General features: G+C 36.1%; 1 protein-coding gene and 1 long non-coding RNA gene across 2 annotated transcripts; both read left to right on the top strand.

Annotated features, from left to right (window-relative positions):
• Positions 1-93: 93 nt before the first annotated feature.
• LOC143462379 (uncharacterized) lies at positions 94-3,387 on the top strand. Its single transcript, XR_013118164.1, has 4 exons — positions 94-1,783; positions 1,998-2,212; positions 2,374-2,428; positions 2,547-3,387. It is a non-coding gene; the product is annotated as an uncharacterized LOC143462379 (long non-coding RNA).
• LOC143462350 (RNA-binding protein 25-like) lies at positions 3,388-17,579 on the top strand. The gene is made up of 23 exons (XM_076960484.1): positions 3,388-3,519; positions 3,623-3,666; positions 6,037-6,177; positions 6,268-6,345; positions 6,937-7,047; positions 7,295-7,352; positions 7,458-7,549; positions 7,771-7,833; positions 10,472-10,657; positions 10,748-10,831; positions 13,613-13,734; positions 14,481-14,603; positions 14,753-14,924; positions 15,031-15,194; positions 15,267-15,417; positions 15,578-15,730; positions 15,846-15,932; positions 16,058-16,175; positions 16,243-16,342; positions 16,466-16,597; positions 16,740-16,866; positions 16,944-17,042; positions 17,220-17,579. The coding sequence occupies exons 1-23, from the start codon at positions 3,450-3,452 to the stop codon at positions 17,358-17,360; spliced, it is 2,616 nt and encodes an 871-aa protein (XP_076816599.1). The 5' UTR covers positions 3,388-3,449; the 3' UTR covers positions 17,361-17,579.
• The last annotated feature ends 3,483 nt before the right edge of the window (positions 17,580-21,062 follow it).

Raw genomic sequence — 21,062 nt, 5'->3', positions numbered from 1 at the left:
CAAAGATTGATAAGTTTGGATTTTGCGTGGAAAATTTTTTACGGCAAATATTTTTGCACGAATTGCCTAATTTTTGCCGCGGATTATATTTTTGCATTCGAATTTAGAGCGTTAATATTAGCTTGCTTGCTACTGTCTTGCCGCGATTTATTTTCGACTCGCGCTCAACCTTTTAGTCATGCAGTCGACTACTGCATCGTTGTTAACGGATATTTTGGAAGTGATCTCATACAACCGTCCATGCCATCTCACGGCGTATTTTTACCAATCGCGACTCCGGTAGGATCGCTACAGAACAATCTCGCACAGTTTTGTTTAATGGAATCCTCGCTATTCCTTGATAAATTCGGATAGTGGACAGACGACAAAAATATCAATTTGTTTAATTACACATCATTTTCACATATTGTTTAAAAAAAAGGGAAATGGCTCTTCGTTTATAAGGCGTAAAACCACTTTCGACAGCCTTTCTTGTCTGTCACACCGATCCTTGGTTATGGGAACAATGTGCCGTCAGAACCCATGTGATGCATTTATGCAAATCACATTCAAAAAGATCTGATTCATTATGTTGCTGATGTAGGTCTACACATATTGAAGTTCCTGTGATTTGATTAGGGTGCCGCTCAGCATCAACTTGCAATGAAAACATCTGGGTTGCTGTGCTGCTTCTGAAATTTCAGATGTTTAGGCTATGACAGTAAGTTGCCTGTCAAAGGCTACGAAAGCTCGAAACAAGCATATCTGTACCGCGTTACGTATTGAGAACTGAGCAGACTTAAATATAAAGCTAGTACAAAAATTATACCTGTATATTTTGGTAATCTATACGCACCGGCGGACGTCATGGTCATAAAGTACAAGAGAAACAAACATATTATCGTGTAGCTTAAAAGTTAGATTGGAAACAAAGTGTCAGGTATGAAAACCAAGTGGTGCAAACGTGTGGCCGATCAGCTTTTCTGTATACGATAGTGAGGCTTCATCTGATTGACAGGAAGGTTAATGACAAAAAATCTGTAGAAACTTTGCGATAAAAGTGAAGTTATAACATAAACTTGTAATAACAACTGTTGTTAGATTTCTATAGTAATAGTTGTTCCAAGTTTTCTAGAGCCACCGACATCTTATAATCCAGCTTTATTTTTTGTGACTTGGCACAGTTCTAGCTTCAGCACATTGCACAATGGTGTTGTGAAAAAGTGCAGTTATTTGAGGTCGTGGATTCGTGTTCGCACTGTTACGTAGCTTATGCTTCATAAGACCACAGTAGGAATTACAAATTGTTACAAATAGAATCGCGGATTCAATTGTCACTCGCGACTTTTCGGAGAAAAGCTCCAAAATTGCGCGGTTCGTATATACAAAATCACACAATTGTGCGCAGGGCAAAGTTTCCATCGTTGTGCTAACCTAACATCTGATAACATGTTCTAAGCCCTTGGGCTTTGCCACTTTTTCCTGCTCGTTAATAGGCCTAAACCCTTTCCAAATTACCGCCGCCATTTTTTTGGTTGGCAAGATTTTTTTTCAACTGCCTATACTTAACAATGGAAATTGTCCAGACTGCAGGGTAGGTATGGCAAGAGAACACCCGAGACATTTTTATAAACTGGCATTGCACACCAGGGCAAACCAGTGTCTCCAAAAAAAATAGAGACGCTAGGCCTAACTTTTGCTCCAATTTCCCAAACTGCAGAGTATAGCAGTTTTACCGAGATTTCAGGTGTACAGATGCAACATTCTGTTGTGCCCTATGACTCAAGTCGTTTGTGCAGACAAGGTACGGCCCAATACGATAGAAATCGGGGAAAAAGTTAATGTGTCCCATTTCTTTTTTTAATACATCGGTTTGCAATGTTGTTTTACAAAAAAAAATTCATGCGTACTCTGCAGTCTGACTGTATTTTACTGCAAAATTTAGTGTGTAAAACTAATATCTGACTGACAAACTGAAAAATGGTAAATAATGATTTTTTTACCGATATCCATTGTAGAAGGATTTAACCGATTTCTATCGCCTCCACAAACAGCGGGCAGTCTTGAGCCACGACTCGCTGTGCAGACCAGTTGTTTCCTTGCACACCGAAATTTTGCATCTGCACACCCAAGATCTCGGTGAAAACTGCCATACCCAGCAGTCCAGGAAGTTGTCAACAAACTTAAATTCTTTTTTAAAACAGTAACGTTCTGTGCATTGGATTTCACTACAGTGAGTTGCATATGAATTCCTTTACGCCATAAAAATATGTTACCTAGTTCCATTTTACACTGCTTTGGCTGTATATAAACCACACGCTGAGTTTGATGATCGAAACTTAACGTAGTAATGTAAGTAAAGATATATATCTAAAGTTTTGCATATATTTTCAGTTGTTATATATTGCAACATCGACTAATCGGTAACAAGAACCTAGAAGGATCCAAGGTAATGCTCCTCAGCTAAATGTTGGATTTATACATCATTTCGAAACCATTAAATTTTGCCTGAATTTTGGAAGATTTAGTCAAATATCAGTGGATTTCACTAATTTTGTACCTTGTAGCCCAGCACACGCTCATTGCCAGGCTATCAATGCATCAAATCTCTTACCTGACTGTTGGCTTATTGCTAGACATGTACCGAATATATTTGGCAGCTGTCGAATTGGGTAAAAATGCTCAAGTTCTGGTTTTGGCCAAGTCTATATAGCTTCCGCCTAAACTGACAATTCAAAATAATTAAACAACTTGCTTAAGAATTTCTTCATTGCAGGAAAATTATAACAAAGGTGTATAATTTTTGATGGTTCCATAGTAATTGTACTCATGGCATTCCAGACATCATAACTGCACCCAAAGACATCACAGTCCTCCTTCGGTGATGGCACAGTATGGCATATATATACATACTGTTTTGTCACAAGTTTTAACTTATTATATCTTATTTCAGCTACCATGTTTTGGTTTATAGGCATTGTTTTGTTCACTTTTATGTCACGAATATATACAATTTATATGTATACCAGCTTCCAGGATTCAACAGAAAAGATTTTTTCAAATATTTGGTTTCGGACCAAATATAAAAAACACAATTCGGTAGACCCTTAATTATAAGCATTTAACTAGTATAGCTTCTCAAAGATGTAAAACATGTAAAAAAGGCCAACTTGATTTTGAACCTGACCCTCACCTCAAGTAATTAAGATATTGCTCATGAAAACTTTTTGAAAGAGGTTATTTTTATACAACGAAGAAAGCCAATTTAATTCATGCAGCCATTTTTTTGTAGTAATCTGATTAGCATAAGGTCTTTTTTTCATAATAACTGCTAATGCTCAGAGTGTGATCTACAAAAGAGACCCTTACATATGTGATAAAGTTGTAGTTTTCGGGTTATTTATATTTCTTCAGGTCAAAGGATATAAGTTCTGTACTGATCTCTATAGTCAAATTTTAATACTGGCCTGATGTCCTTCCAACCAGGTGTTCCATTGCCCATAACTCGTCCTCTATATGCTACAACCACTGTTCCATCTGGTATGTGCCGTAATCTTCACAAGAAGAATTTCATTAAGCAACGATTTCTATCATAGTATAATTTGAGTATTTGACTAATAATAATTATGTCTTTTAAATCTAGGCCCAATGATGGTGCAGATGGCCCCTGCAAGACAAGTCGCCATGGTGAGCTTAATGTGTACTAGTGATTCATGCAGTTAGTACAATAGATTACCTTTTGCAAAATGCCACTAAAATACCAAAATTGTTGAAATATTTTGATGTGTCAGTCACTATACCTTGTTTAGCAGAATTATTCCACTAGGACTAGGTATATGTTCAATTTTTCATATTGCAGTTGTCTACTATTAGCATTAAAGATCTGCTGGGCTCAAAATCAGTCGATTTTTTGCGAATCTGAATGTCAGGCTTTAGTATTTGATGAACCAGGATCTATTCTTATTCATTTGTGTGCTTCAAATTAGACATCGGTTGAACACGTCAATATGCTTCGACCATATTGCTAGTCTTCATAGGTGGGCTCGAGCACGCTTATTTTTTTAGGAGCTCTCTCGAGAGTGATGCTCTTTTTTCAACGTGGGTACGGAACCATGAGTGCACTCCTTTTTAAAGGATTAATCACGCGTCACCTTTCTGTTTGCACAAACAACGCTGTGAATGCACAAAATGGATGCAATTGGTTGGATTGAAAACAGTTTTAGGTTTTTGGACTGCCTTAAGACTATAATTTTTTGCAGTGAGTGAAATCTGGCTGCTTTAAAACTAATTTTCACGCATATTTTTTCTCCATGAATTTAGTGGCAAAAAACTACATAATACACAACACTAAGCAGATCAGAACCGTGTTACGGCGGTTCCATATAAGCGCTTCATACCGGTAACAATGAGCCTCGTCATCATTGTGTCATAATTTGCTTCACGTTGCCATTATTTTTATAACCTAACCCAGGGATGTCCAACCTTTTATTATGGTGGGCCGCATTGTCACTTGAGATAATTGAATGGGCCGCAAAACCTATTAAATTTCAAGAAAAATAGGTACATGAAGTACATACTTTTGGAGTGAAAATGACTAGCGGGCCACACAAAAATCTCAGGCGGGCCGCAGGTTGGACATCCCTGACCTAACCAATATATGCTTTGAAAGTAGTGTTGCATGTTACTCAAAATTTATTTACTTAATTTACTTGCCACGTAACTAATTTTTCCTGCTACTGTGCGCATTGTTTTATGGTAATACTGTGATATAATTATTGTCCATTGGCAAAGCAGATTTATATTACACGTAATTGCTTAATATTGAGTTTCAGTGCCGAAAAACTTGCGTTTCTTTTCGATGGCAGTCACTAGAACTTTCTCAGAAAAAATGGTCTTTTTGTCTTGTTTTATGTTAAAGACAAGTTGAAATGTAAATAAAAAGCTATCCATTACAGTTGTTATTAATCGGGCTTTTTTTCTGGGAAACATTTTCCCAAACATATTAGCTTATTATAAACTTATCGATGTTGTGTTTAATCTACTTTTGCACAAGACGCGGAAGCGATTTTTCCCATAAGCTTCTTGCGGTGTGATACCACTTTAATAGTTTAGCAATGTTACTGCCAAACTTTCCATACTCGACTTATGGGTATTGCAATAATTATCAAAGAACAGTTATTACATCATGTCACAAACATTGTTTTTTGTTCTTGCCCAATTTCAGAAAACTGCAATGTTGGCCAAGAGCTGAGTACAGGTATCGCATGCATTTCAATTGCATTTACTTAGTGAAGGCATACAGATAAAAACCTAATTATCGATGTTTTGTGTGCATCTAATATACCAAAAAAGTACGTTGCGTAACAACGTTATTTGTACCAAACCTTCGCAACAACAGCTACGTTACATAAGTTTCGTATAATTGTTGAACGTCAACATTTACAGTTTTAGAAGATTCTTCTACTTCTTCCTACGCTACTCATCTATTAATCATTTATGACAGGTGTGACCAAAACAAAACTTTTCAGCGTTGTTTTTCATGAAAGGTTCTGTAACATTTACAACAAATAATGATAAGCAGTTGTAGTTAGACACATGTTTTATAATACAAAGTTGCGACATACTAATGCTAATTCAAACATAATTTTTTAATTGTTTAAAAGAGCCAGAGTGTGAGTGACAAAACGAGCACACTCTTTTCTTTTTGGAAAATATATAGGCTACTATTTTTATGGTGTGACCATTTATTGTCGATGATAGTTCTTCCTGAACTCTTAATGTCAATATATGCTGCACATAAGCAATTGCCTGACTAGGAAGAAACAGAACACACCATGATATGGCTGCTTGTGGCACCAGTTAAGTCTCACAAAGAACTTAAACATCACCAAAGTAAAGATGACTTGGTAGTTTTGTGGTGTGCATTTTATCTTGATCTATAAAGAATTTTACACCTTTTTGAATATGCTAAGAAGAATTTGTTTAACATGCACTTGAATAGCTTTTGCTTAGTCTAAACAAAGTGTACAAAAGTTATATTTTAAGAGTTTTTTTCAGGTTCCAGTATCTCAGGTTGTGGTGCAACCAGTAATGAGACCGGTAATCAGTCATTCGCAGCAGGCTTTTGTATCTGCAGTACAGGCACAACCTGTGACAATAGCAAGCCCAGCACAAATAGTACAACAAGGCAACCAACAGGTGATTGATCTTATTTACAGTGTTTATTGCTCAAACTACAAACTTTATGTTATTGACATTTCTGAAGCTTTTTATCTTTGTTACTTGTAGATATGGATCCAGTCATCTGATGTCCCAAACAAAACAGTAGCAAAGAAGTCAGGTGAAGGATCTGAAGGAACTGATGCTGTAAGTATTTATGATAGAGTTTTATGTTGATAAAATTACAGTTTGTTGCAACTTAATTCCCAAGGAATAAAAGAGAAAGTTTGGTGGGTAATACATATTTTAAGTCTGAAATCAGATTTGGGCTCTAGTTCAAGTTTACTTTACTTTTGGAATGTGTATTAACTGAAAGTTTAACTGTGATTCATGTTACAGTAATCCGGCAACATTCGATACAATATGATTGACTTTCTTGTGCACATTCATACTTATGGGTTTTGAATTACTTTTAGTCTGACTTATTATTTTTGAGTTTTGACCGGTTTTGATATCCTCCAGCATAGATCGTAAGGTTGTTGAGGCACTCGCTTTCATGCCATGACAAGGCAGTAGTTCAGAGAGGAGTAATAACTGTGCTGATTTCTGACATTTGAATTCATCTATGGTTAACATCACTTGAAAATGAGCCGTTGTTTGTTTAATGAGCAAGTGAATTTAAATGGCAGCTTTGTAATGTTTAGTGGCTAATTGATCTTTTGATTTGGTCATACCTGATACCACCATAGATTTAATTTAACATAAATTTAAACTTTAAAGTTGGTTTTTAAAATTCAGGCTTCGACTCAAGTTAACAATGCTGAGACTTTGAGTGACCCTGCAATTACAGTCTTTGTAGGTAATATAACAGATCGTGCTTCAGATACTCTGGTTAGACAAATATTAATGGTGAGTTCACGTTTGCTCTTTTTGATAAACTGGTAATAGCTGTAAATGCAGTGTGAAAGCAGTAACACAGCATTCGTTTTTTTTGAGACAATAAAACTGGCTTATGCTTTTAAAATGTTTTGAAAGTTACCATAAAGATTAACTGTAAAAATTGCTAAAATTGCTTGCCTAGGTATGTTTCATTTTATGTTTAATTTGTTGTCGCTGAAAATCCTGTTTTGTGGTCAACAAATGTGATATGTTTTAGAAATGTGGAATTGTTTATGCATGGAAGCGTGTGCAAGGAACATCAGGGAAACTTCAAGGTATTCGCATAGATTTTTAATGGTTTGGGAAAGGATAATTTTTTGTTACTTTGATCACCTAGCATTGGATTGTATTGTTTACATTTTGCTTTGTTTTTATTTCAGCATTTGGTTTTTGTGAATATAAAGATCCAGAATCAGCTTTACGTGCAATCTATGTCTTGCACAATTACATGCTTGGGGATAAAAAGCTACTTGTAAGTAGGCGAGTTAACTTAAAATGTGAAATGAAACTCAAATTCATATTAACAGTTAACATATTATACTATAAATGTTACGTCAGTAAACTTACAATAACAATTAATTATCACTGTGTATTTACTGACAATGAAGTGTCAATAACTAATTGTAAAAACATAAGTAACTTGATTTAGATGCCAATTTCTTACACTATTTCATATGTTGTTATGGATAACAGGTAAAAGTGGATGCCAAAACCCAGAGCCTTATTGATGACTGGAAAAAACAGAAAGGAATTAAGGTACTTTTTAAATTGGTTATATATCATACCTATTCATAAGAATATGTATTGCTGGTTTACTCAGTCTGTGGATCAGTGACTCACATTCCAGTGAGGCTCAGGGACCACACTAATGGTGTGGTCGTGGAAATTGACTTCAAGCTTAATCACCTCAATCGCTCTACTTTTTCAAGAGAAGGAGAGAACAAGCATGTGTTCATGTTTAACAGAAATTTACTGAGCTTTTTCGATTACTTTTGGTACATTTGGCCAATTGCGACAATGTCAGATTTGTCACATGCCAAAATATTTCTCTTTGGAACTGTGTAACTTAGCCTGTTCTTTTAACTAGATGCATAAGTGAAAAAATGAAAAATTTGCACACCTTAAACTCCAATAATAACACTATGTAACACAATTTTTGTTTGGCTAGTTTTTTTTAATGCATATTTATGTATTTTTGGGTGCTAAGGTCAAAAATCCTGTTATTTTTTTCGTACCATCGTTACTTTTTGAGGTATTCAAACTTTTTTTTCATCTTATGTAGCTATAAATAGCAAATTGTGTTCTACTCTTGCAGTAGATTTTAACTCAACATCAAGGTACTGTTCGGTTTGTTAAACGCACAACCCAGTTTAAAAATGTTAATAAGGAAGGCTTGAAGATAAATGTAAATAGGTTTTTCAAACAATAAGAGTCATTCAAAAGTGTACTTTTGGGTGAGCTTTTCGTTTATGACCACTCCTGTCTTGCTTTATCAAAGACCAAATGTAGCCTCCCATCATTGCACTGTCCCAGCAGCCTTTATACAGTTTTTCCATTGGCTCAATATCCTGGTGAAATCTCTCAACATGCTCCTCACTGGAGTCACCAAGATTTTCTTGAAAAAAAATCCAGATGGAGTCATAAAAAATGAAGTTTGACAGACATGCGACAACCCATGTTTTGGTAACTTTTGATTTTGTTTTTCCACCAACTTTTGGTAATTTCAGTCCCTTTTGTTTCATTCATTTTTTCGTCCAAGCTTTTACACTTTAGCATTGTGTTTATCTGGGGATCAACAAATATTCCTCCTTTTATTTTGGCAACTGATAGTCTAGGATACATTCAACGGATTTCTTGAAACACTTGTCTTTGAAAATACAAAGCTTTTACAAACTGTTTTACCAGTCCTAATTTAATATGAAGTGGTGGCAGTAAAACTCTTTCCCGGCATACAAGAGGCCACCTAAATAACATTGTACATTCCTGGGGTTAGTTTTTCCCGTGTCGGCCAATGAATTTTCTCATGGTGCTCTACTATTCCACAAGCACAAAAAGCAAGAATATTTTGTGTAACCACCCTGCAGACCAAGAAAAAATCCCAACATATTAAAGTCACGACAAACATACCACTTAATTAAACTAAGCGTAACTGATCTCAATGAGCAGTTGCTTGACGTTTTCATAGTCTTCTTTCATCTGTGATGAATAAGCAAGTGGAATTGATGGGTATATATTGCCATTGTGAAGTAACACTGCTTTAAGACTTTTGGTAGAACTGTCAATGAAAAGCCGCCGCTGAGTAGGATCATGATCTATTCCAACAGCACTTCTGTAAATTCCTGCCCTCAAACCAAGAGCAGCTAGCAAGCATTGCTGTACCACGTTAGCATTCAAATGCCATAATTTATTTGTGATATCACAAAGGGCAGTGTAAATAAGTTCTAAATACGAAAACTAAATTAATAGAATAACCGTAAGTGATAGAAGAACAGTCTCAATATGCAGTAGGCAATGTTACATTAAATGTGAAACAAATGAATTTTGTTACTGGTAAATAAATTGTGCCGATGGCCCAGTATAGACAAATTTCCAATACAGGCAAAGCAAGTTCTACAGTAATTGGCATGAAATGACTATGATAACACAATAGTGGAACAGAATTTGGGTTGAAAAATGAGGGACAGCCTAAAGGCTGGCAGTCTCACTAAACAGAATAAATATGTGTAACTAGATTGCCCCACATCCATTGGATGGCACCTTTCCTTTTGGTAATTGTGATGTCACAAGAGCATGTCATTTGAAGTTTGCGAGGTCGCAACAATGCTTGCTTGCTTGCTGGTTTTGATTTGCCAGTTGGACTAAGGCTCCTATATGTTTAATTTCCTTGCTTGTTGCCGTGGTTAGATGGAAAGCGGTTACATGGTTAGAAAGACGAATGTCTCGCTTTGCCAGAAATGTTTTGATTGTCGAAATCGACCCAACTTACGTCGAGTAATAGCGAAAAGTTTATCAAATTTCACACCGGTTTTCGTGCCGGATTCACAAGTGTACGCATACTTTTTCTTTTCTCTCCAAAGCAGCCCGAGAGAAGAGACCCAGAGTTCGATCGAAAGTCGAAAGGCATTATCTTTCCGGTTATCGGTTGCATCTTTGGTGAAAATTTTTCGTCTCTGGACCCCGCCATTAAAAATATTTTCTGGTTCGTGACATAACCCCAGACAGACTGAGTAAATCCCACATATATATAGATAGATCGATGCTACAAGATAGAGCACTGTAATTTTGTTATCATTATCAGTAATATCGAAACAAGCAATTTTTTTCTGCCCACTAATCACATACATTGTAGCTAATTTTTTCTATACTTTTTATTACTAAACTGTTTCCTAATCAGACTGAGGATGATGATACTCCGTGCAAGCCATTAGGGGTGGATGAAGCTCGAGCTGGCATACAGCTTTTAATACAAGAATATTCTACAGAACTGAACACACCAAAAAGCCAACCAGAAAAGGAAGAGTTGTCAATGCTGCAGCTCCACAAACCCGACCCAACTGTTCGAGAATCACAAAACGTTGAGGTACAGTCACAGCTGCTCAACTTTTTCAAGTTTTTTGTTAAGACCTTAATAAAATGTATTTCAAATAACTTCCGGATTTCTCATGTGCAGCAAAATCTTCAAGAACTTGAATTGGAAGAGGAGCAGAAAAATTTTATCAGCAAAGAAATTCGTTCATTTCGTGAATCGCAAAAGGTTTGTGAATGTTTTCTTCATTCATTTCATATGAACGATTGTGTTAATACATGCTTTATCCAAGCTTTTTCTTCACAGTGGAACAGGTTTGTAATATTTACAAAGCTGCTTAGTGCAGTAAGCAATAGAGTCTAAAATTCTGTTAACATAGTGATTATTGTTATATAATATCTTTGGATAAACAATTTATAATACAATCATTTCCAACAAAACTCTATTGACGAACAAAGGAGATGAAAATTTATGAAAGTGGATTTACGAAGAGCATCCAAAGAAACTCTTGTTTCACTTTTGTTTCTCTGCTTAACTCACCGTGCGGCTAATCGTATGTCATGTTGTCTAGTTATGATATATATTAGTGATTTAAATTAGAATTAAAATGACAGATTGTGCTGAAAATTTATGTTATTAACTATGAAGCCTCAAAATGAACACTCACTATATCGTTACAACAGTTTGAAGATTTACTTTTTCTTTGTTAATTTTTTACTATCTTCTCATGTTATTTTAGTTATTCTGTGTCAGAAACTACACTTCCGTTTTATTTACTATGTGGTACAGTAGAATCTTCTTAATAACTCTAGGAATAATATCCACAATATCCAGAGAAAATTCAGCCATTAGTTGCATCCACTTTATGGAAATATACACTGCAAATATATTTAAACTCTGCTTAGCAAAAGCAAAATTAATCTGATGGTACTTCTGTATCTTGTTAGCAGTAACCTATCTTTTTTCCATCACCAATATCAAAATGTTTTTAATTGTTAATAAACGATAACTATTTCTGAACACAAACCTTCTTTATCACATGTATGTTATTTTCATGTGATGTCTATCTTTGACCCCATGAAAACTTGTTTATTAGTACAGAGCAGTTAATATTGAACAAATACACTACATTGCTATGCTATTTTATTTGGCACAAGATCAAAGAATTAAATTACATTGATCTATTTACAGTTTTGGCTGTGTTTACGACCATGTTTTTGGGGTTTAGATTTACAAATCAGCTATTTTACAATTCTAAAATCAACTGGTATTCAGATGAATTTAGTAAGCAGATTCTACTGTATTTACAAATAAGCAGGATGCAGTAATTCAATGCTTTTGGTATAGAACGAAGGTCTTAACATAATTGCTATGTTTAAAGCTGATTATTTTATTCCTCTTAAATTGTTAATTTTGCAAAACCAGTGTTGAAAAATTTCATTTTAAAAATTGCTGAATCCTGCTTGACACTTCCGCTTTCCTTTTCTAATCATTTTCTTCACAGCAGGATTTTCAAAAATTTTCTTAAATCAATGGTAGTGTTTTTCATAACCTCCTAGTCAACATCATTTCATTTTAAAAGTGCTAAAGCAGCCACCATTTCTTATACGCACGGCAAGGTACAGCCTAGGTTATGCGATAGCAATTTCTTAAGGTACCACAACTAAAGTTTCGCTTTGCTTCTGGTTGTGCTGTTTCAACAATCAAGGGTTGGAGTGAATCCTATGCTACTGCATCTACATAATGTTATTAAGAGGTGATATATTCATGCTAGCTTTTTTACCTTAGTGTCCGAATTTACAAGAATGCTCCATGCATTGTCTAGTATAACAGCTGCTCATTGCCATAGCACAAGTAAATATTTAATCAGCTTAAATTAATCGCAATAGAAAAGTCAGGTAAATGCTATAAAAATACCAAAATGTCTCATTAGATAAAGCTAGGTTCACATCAAAATGTATTGATATATATTGTAAAGTTGAGCTCTCATCAAAACCCACAGTTTTGCCACAGTTCAGAAATGCTTCAAAAATAATCCAAATAGAATGTTAAATACAACCATTATAGTTCTAAAATGATTATAAGAGCCATGTTTCTTTACGATCATATTTTTCAACAATAGCTAGGTATTTGCAGTTATACAACCACATGTTTAAGCATTGGAAAAAAGTAGTTTTAATTTTTACTGTAATACAGATGCTCTATTTTTTTGGTGTGTTCAACTTTTTAACCTCTCAAAAGACAATGTACAGTATGTAATCTGGTTATACGTAATCATATAGCTGTTGTAGTATTGCTTTGTGTTTGTATTAGAATGTACAGTGAATAACTTGTTAGCAAGGCAATAACAATGTTTTTCTTCTGCATTTGTACAAGCAGTGATATAACTGGCAAAAAAACGCTGTTGGCAGTTATTTTAGCATTGCTGCCTTGCATTTCAGTATAACCAAAAATTCCTTTTGTCCAGACATGGGTTTATGAAGAGTACTTGCAAGTTGCAACTATGCTTACGTTTGCATGAAGTTTCTCTTGTCTTCATTCTATTAATATTACACAATTTTCATTTTCAGGAATTTCGAGTGAATGTTTATTTATTTTTAAACTAAGTTGAATACTGATTTTTAATTAAGCATTTAATTCTGTAATAACAAGTTTTTATTATGTTAGATGGGTTAAGATTGCAGAACACTTATACAAAGGTTTCTAATCTAAATATCCAGATGTAGCAAGCCTTTTCAAAAGATTCAATGCCAGAAAATGTTTCCTGGTTTAAAAGCGTATTGGTTGCTATGTTTTCTTGCTGATTTTTATTGTATTATTATGGTTTAATAACAATTTGTCTATTGCAGCTCTTTCAACATTAATTCTACAGGATATCTTTCTGCTGATAAATAGGCTTATATTGTACATTTAGAACATGTTTACATTAAAAATTGTGTCGATGAGTTAAATTCTGTAGATTGGTTAAAGAGATAATCTTCATCACTAAGATCTGTGTTTGTTGTATAGTTGCAGGAGGAAAAGCAGAAAAATGAAAAAGAAAAGTCTGAGAAAGAAAAACCTCGTGCAAAAGAATATTCCAACCATAAATCATCACGTGATAGCAGAAGTGAGAGGGAGGAAAGAGATCGGTATGAGGATAAAGTTTTGTTTTTCTTATGATTCTATTAAAAGCTTTGCTTTGAAAACTATGATTGCTTCTTCATGAAGTAATAATGTTTTCTGTTCTGGTTGTACACTACTATCTTATAATCTGCTTCAAATATCTCAATGTGATTAGAGCACATCCCGTTTTGAAACTTTTTAAGGTAACTAATTATCGTAGTCTAAATAACAATGGCACCTGTACCAATCAGTGCTTTTTAAAGTGCCTTTGAGAAATGGGAACAGTTTCTTATATTTCCTCAATGATCTGAAATATATCAACTTCTAATTTTATAGTCTGTATAGTGTATAGTCTAAAGCAGGGGTGGGCAACATACGGCCCGCGACGGGATTTTGAGCGGCCCGCAGACAGTTCAGCAGTTCAGTTTTGACTTCAGCAGCTAATGAAGTACATTATTCGTTAATAAATTCATTAAATACTGTTTTTGGTCTCTATGCTTAAAACTTAAAGTTTACATTAAATACGATTTATTCCTTGCATAGGTGGATAAATACACGAGTAATGTATCGATTCAGGAATCTGGCCCGCCAAGTACTTTATTTTCTCATATCAGGCCCGCCGACCGAAAAAGTTGCCCACCCCTGGTCTAAAGTCACTGTTTTTTTAAAATTCTTAGCGGTCTCCAAAATGGTACCTTAAAAAACCTCTGCTACCAATCATTTATGGCATATGGACATTGCATAACATATTCTTTTCTAATACAAAACGAAGGGCACGAGCTAGAAGCCCAAGAACTAGTATTCGTCGCACAAGAAGTCCATCACCTCCACGAAGAGAAATCCGAAGAACAAGAAGTCCACCCAGACGCAAAAGAAGTAGAACACCACCAAGAAGGTACACTGCACTGCTTTTGAATGATGGGCATGTTTACACTTTTGGAACCGTTTATTGGTTAAGTTTTATTACTGCTGTATGCTGGTATGCGTTTTTACGATTTGTGTGCTTACGCTGTACATTATATTTTTTGCAAACAACTCCTTAAGGTCACCAGTTAGATCAAGTCGTCGCTCTAGAAGCCCACCAATCCGACGTAGAAGAAGTTTGTCACGTTCACGAAGTCCATCCTGGAGAAGAGGTGATGATGATGACCATGAAGCTCATGAGAGAAGGAAGCTGGAAAGAAAAATAAGGGAAAAAGAAGCTGCCTACCAAGAGGTAGTTTTATGTTATGTAACTTGTGTTGATGTGTAACGTAGAAACAACAGATCTGTTTTAGTGGTTCATGTAAGAAGACTTTTTACGCTTCCTTTCACCTTAACAGCGCTTAAGAGCTTTTGAAACAAGAGAGCGGCGTTTGAAAAGAAACTATGAGAAAAGAGATGAGATGGAGAAGCATGAACGCAAGGAAATGGTTAAAGAAGCAAAACGACTTCGTGAATTTTTGGCAGACTACGATGATGACAGAAGTGACTCCAAGTATTACATGTAAATTGTTTTTGCCAATTTCAGGTCATTTATGGCTTTAGAATTGTGTTGTTAAATATGAATTTTTTGCAGTGGAAACTCTTTAACAAAGCGACTGCGAGAAAGAGAACGCGAGATAGACTCTGATGAGAGGGATAGGAAAAAGGAGAAGGAAGAGATAGAAATTCTTCGAAAACGTTTGGTGGAAGAAAATCATTCAGATCCTGACGCAGCTATTGCAAAAGTACAGTTGATTCAGTTAATGATATAATAAACAATCGTAAAGCCGTATTTTTTGTACTATTCTAGCAATGGTAGACTACCATCTTGCTTTTAGCCATTGCATTGGACAAAAACCAAATTTGTATGGGTTTCATTGTGGGAGTGCTGCTTTGTTATTGCAGGTCATTGCTGAAAGTGACCAAATCTGGAAGCCACTAATAGAACCTGATACTCCGCCTCGTAAATCACCATCGCCACCTCCATCTGTGAAAGCTGAATCAAGCTCTTCCTCCTCAGATGAGGAAGGAGACTCTGGTTCAGATGAATCTGATGAGGTGATTGTCTTCATTGCGACAAATTCACTCACTTCACTTCAGTAGAATGCCAATACACAACACTCCGTACAAATTATTCTTAACTTGACCATTTTGTTAAATATTTGCGTTGCAGAAATCAGATACTGAGTCCAGTGATAGTAATGATGAGGAACAAGTGGATAAAACGTCAAACAAAAACAAAGAAAGTGAAGTACAACAGGTTCGGTTTAAAGTTTTTACTTTTTTAGGCCATAACCACACAACTACTTTTCATTTACCCATCAGTTTTTAACCTTTAGATTGCCACATAGTCGTTTACTATTATGATTATAATTATGATCCCAGATGGTAGCTTCATTGCAACCAGTCAAAGAGGAACCGGTGGTCACCCAACCTCCAGTGTCTGTGAAACCAGAACCGGGGGTTGTGAAGATGGAGTTTGGTTCACACTCATCTCCAGCACGTATGTATCTCACCTTTACACGGTTGTAATTATTGACTTTGTCTTTAACCTCACTGCCTTTTTGTAGAAGCCTCTTGTCAGTCAAATGTTACACCTAATTCCCCACAAGTTGTTACTACTGTAAAATCGGAACCAGTGACTGAGACTATTCAACCAACCAGTCTAAGGTACTTTTTTTAAGTCAAATAGATTAAGTGAATGTTAACAGTTTGACAACTAGTATTGGATGCTTTACTTTATACCAGTGGCTACTGTGATTTCAGTTTTTGATATGAATTCTGTCTTGTTAGTTCAAAGCGACGAAAGCTAAAAGTCTCAGACGTTTTTAATCAAGACGAAGAAGAAGATGAATTGCCAAAGAAACGAAAATTGGTCCCTCTTCAGTACACAGATGAAGAGCGCAAAGCAGTGAATCCGGCTAAGTTAGTAGAATATTTATTATCTCCCAGGTTTTGTGTAATTTGGTTGATTAGTAAAGATTTTGTACTTGAAGTTTAATAGAAACTGTTTTCCGTAACAGTTTGAAACGACAAACATGCATAACTTGTCGAATTCTGTATACAGAGCTGCAGAAGACGAACGCAAACTGGCAGAGGAAAAGCGGAAGCTGGTGCGAGCCTTAATTGAGCGTATTCCAACCCAGAAGGACGATCTATTCGACTATAGTCTTGATTGGTCAATGGTCGACCAAGTACTGTAGTTTTCTATTTTTAACCTTGCTCTTTTATCTTGATGTGAAACTAAAATTAATTGTTTTTTTTGCTTTAGTCATTGATGGAAAAACGCATCCAACCTTGGATAACTAAGAAAATCATGGAGTACATTGGCGAAGAAGAACCGACCCTTGTTGAATTCATATGCAGTAAGGTGGGTATTCCCAATTTAAGAACATGTCTGGGAATCATCAGGGAGTATACTGGTTCTTGTGCCGTTACCGCAATATGTGCGATATTGATAAATGAATCTCTCATACTTGTATTATTGATATTATTTGTTGTATATATTATATTAGCTATTTATTGATATTATAATTGAAAATTTCAGATCATGACTAAAAGTAGTCCTGAGAAAATTCTAGAAGATATTTCCATGGTATTGGATGAAGAGGCAGACGTTTTTGTTGTGAAGATGTGGAGGCTGCTCATTTACGAAACTGAAGCAAAAAAAGAGGGTTTGACCAAATAACTACCACTGCCCTAGTACTTTTGCGATTTCCTAAAAATGTTGATAAATATCCGCTCTATTCTTTGGGACAATTACTTACGAATGAAATTTGTAGTTAAAAAGGGCTTAAGTTACAGTAACTGTTTGACAACCAATATGTGCAACACAGTTTCACTGCGGATGATCATGGTTGTAATGTGTACAATATGATCTGTAATAAAAGTGCTCTAGTATATGGGATATTACTTTGAGGATTTTTGATATACATAGCTGTGGCAAAATTGACAGCACAGAAAATCTTCCGCGAAGAGCCGTAGGCCTTCTGTATGCAACAATCGTGACAAACAAACCCTAATAGAGCAACTCTTGACGTCGGGAGAGCAAAGCAAGACCAGGAGTTTGGGAAAGCGGAGCTTGGCCAGATATGCTACGGTGTCAACAAACTAAATCTCAACTGCTAAATCGCCAATAATTGTTATATGGCGACATATCTGTGCTACCCTATCCACACAGTGAGGATATATGTTCAAAATATAATCTTTTGCTGCCCTTCATTCAATAAATATTGAGAATAGCATTCTCTAGTCACGCAACTGGTTGACAAATCGGAAAGACGAGGTGCCAACGGGAGTTCAAAAAATATAGGCGGGCAGCCGCGCCCACAAACTCGCGGAAGTTGGAAACCTCGTTGGCGCAGGGCCCCCAAATATTTTCAAACAAAACAGGAAATTGAGGAAACATGTAAGGTGGGATCTTATAACGTAGGAAATCGTTTTACGTTATGAGATGCAAGTTGTGATCTTTCCTCGACGCAAGTTCAAAACGGTTTCCTAGGTTATCAGATTTTACCTGACACGGTTCCTTGCAAGATTGTAAAGTTTACCTCAACTCAATATTTTCAGAGAGCAGTGGATTTCCTACGTTATAAGATCCTCGCTGACACGTTTGCTTGATTCCCTACATTACCAAACAATTTAAAAGCGAATTCCTATGTTACAAGATCCTGGCTAATACGTTTCCTTGGATTATGTGATTTTAAGCCCCAATTATGCCCATAAACGCCTCGACATGAATTTTCATATTTAAACGTAGGCTACGGTACAAATTTCATAAAGCTTGTAATGAAATAATACCTTCGTTAACTCGCCTCTATTTATCTTAGTTATTTCTTGTGCTTTGTTTCTGCTTCGGGCAAGTGTGATTCTTTTTTTCGTTGTAGACTACACGGTTTGCATTGCGACAAACGAACTTTTTCTGAACTATGAGGTTGTGTTGCTTTGCTTATCCTTATTCCTGAATTTTAGATAAACGATTTTACGTTTAATAAAGCTAAGCATAATACAGTGAGACCTCGTTAATCCGGACCACTTCGTTTCGTCAAAAAATGTCGGTTTAGCGGGGTATCCGGATTATCGGAAAGTAAAAAATCAATCAATTTTGCAAATGCAGCACCGTGTTCAAAACGCAGTATGCACCTTACTCCAATTCTAAGTAGTGTACCGACTTTCTGGCTGGACAGCAACTAAAATAAAATTATATTTTTTGTATGATCCAACCCAGTGTCGAACCCCAGAACCACCGTATTTAAGACGAATGCTCTAATCCAGAAGTGACGAACATGCGGTCGCAAATCGGTTTGACAACCGCTCTTGCATGGCGAAGCATTCCGGCGGGACCAGCAGTCTTGAACTTTCTTTGACCTGTTTCTAATCTTTGCGCAATGCGATATCAAAAGCTGATAGCACGATTGAGTTGCAGCAGTATGTCTTCAATAGATTGCCGCACTCAACCGATGTACTGTACGTATTTTTTTGCGATCGCGGAAGCGTTGTTTGTTAGTGTTGATGAACAATTTATTTTTTCGTCTCTAAAATACTGTACAGTATTTCATAGTATGACTAAAAAGCTGTGCGGCTTACTCAGCTGTAACTGACAAAGTGGCTTGCCACAACGAATAGGTCCGTCACCCCTGCTACAACGTTATTATGCAACGCAAGGTAATTGACCGCAACGTTATTATGCGTAGATAATCGGCTATTGTTTCGTCAACTAACTACATAGTGTATTAGGACAATGGTGAATCATTTTCGCTTAACTGTTAATAATCCGGTTTATCGGATTTTATTGCTATTGATTTAGCACATTTGTTCCAAAACTTTTGTGTCGGAGTCGGACAGCGGGGTTTCCGGATTAAAGGGGTAAAATGCATAGGAAGAAATCCGTTCCCGGCAGTTTTGTGTCGGATAGCGGGGATTCCGGTTCATCGGGGTCCGGATTAACGAGGTCTCACTGTAGTATCATTCAGTACAAAACTTTTATTCTTCCAGAGCGCAATTTACGCGTTGGAATACACTTTGCCTGTTGATTTACCATAGAATTTACTCTATGCCATTACATAACTGAAAAAAGTACATTAACATCGCTTTGTTAAGTCACTGTGACGACGTCTTGACTCCTGAGTCCTGAGCCTACTATTTAAAAAAATGAAACTTAAAGTAACTTATCAAACCAAGTCACTCGTTCTAATTCTACTTTACCACGTTTGAAAGAATTGGATTAATATTTGATTATCAAACCAAAACCTGCTCGTTTTATTTTTCAATTTATGGCATAGGCTACAATTTTGAAACACCGTATACAACAACTTTGTAACGTTGTATAACTCGCTCATGATGTGATTAGCAAGGATCAAAAAGGTAGGTTAGAAACTTTTTAGTTTTTGCTTGAGTAAGTGCTTGGGGTTCAATTCAAAAATCGGTGAATTTGGCCTAAAACTGGCCCTGTGTGCACTTGTATACTAGCGACACACCCATACGTTAAATTGCTTTGACACCCGATCGAAAACGTTTCAAGTACCCCTCGCACCCTGTACTATATTTTACCTTATGATAGCCACTAACTTGGCATGATTATAGAGCGAAGGCAGCACCGCTCCTTCGTTCTTGACTGATAAAAAATGTGACACCACGTGGTAAGATATTATGCTCTTCACAAAAGCCAAATTTAACACTCGATCGGTGACGCTGTGTTAAAGTTTTGCAAAACATAATTGCCATTGCTGGCGAAATGAATTCTTCTCAAATTCAACAGGTATTGAATTATATTACCATATTTGATACAGCAATATAAATCAACTTTTTTTGTCAATTTACACGATTACAATTTATATGTGTGTACGGGTGAGCCATTAGTGACCTATTTGACCAACACAGCTAATTGTTTTGAACGATAATTAATTCAGCGTGCGTGCAATTTGTGAACACGTATGTAATTTACCAACGCGTTATTATGAACTTCCCGCCAGCCAAAATATGAAACCTATGCGTTCGTAAATTGTGATTATGAACCTTTCGGCCAGACAAAATATCCTACTTACACGTTCGTAAATTGTGAACGCGTTCGCAAAGAAGAGAATTCTGACACATACGGCTAACCATACGTTGACGTATTCGCGATGTACTTCCAAACTGACCTTCGGTATACACATCGCACGGAATGCACCATGGTTAGAGTAAGGTGTAGAATTGTAGATAGTTTGTTAAAGTGGAGTTTTGGAGGCTCGAAAAACGAATTTTTTTTGCGGCATTTCTTGGGGATTTCCCCCGAAAGTCAATGATACACTTGTATACTAATAGGCCTAGTTCTAGGCCTAGAACTTTATCTTGCTTTTTTTCTTTTTCACAATAGGATGGCGTCATAGTGACGTCTTCATTTGGTAACTTT

The sequence above is a fragment of the Clavelina lepadiformis genome, chromosome 1 (assembly GCF_947623445.1).
Source record: "Clavelina lepadiformis chromosome 1, kaClaLepa1.1, whole genome shotgun sequence".
Taxonomy (NCBI): domain Eukaryota; kingdom Metazoa; phylum Chordata; class Ascidiacea; order Aplousobranchia; family Clavelinidae; genus Clavelina; species Clavelina lepadiformis.
The sequence above is the reverse complement of the archived record's forward strand: the minus strand, read 5'-3'. Positions and strand labels throughout refer to the sequence as shown.

Bases quoted from the DNA above. Each gene is read 5' to 3' on its own strand.
- LOC143462350 (XM_076960484.1), top strand. From the start codon at position 3,450: ATGTCCTTCCAACCAGGTGTTCCATTGCCCATAACTCGTCCTCTATAT. The intron at 7,353-7,457 runs GTATTCGCATAG...TTTTTATTTCAG, and splicing joins AACATCAGGGAAACTTCAAG to CATTTGGTTTTTGTGAATAT. The intron at 13,735-14,480 runs GTATGAGGATAA...TACAAAACGAAG, and splicing joins GAGAGGGAGGAAAGAGATCG to GGCACGAGCTAGAAGCCCAA.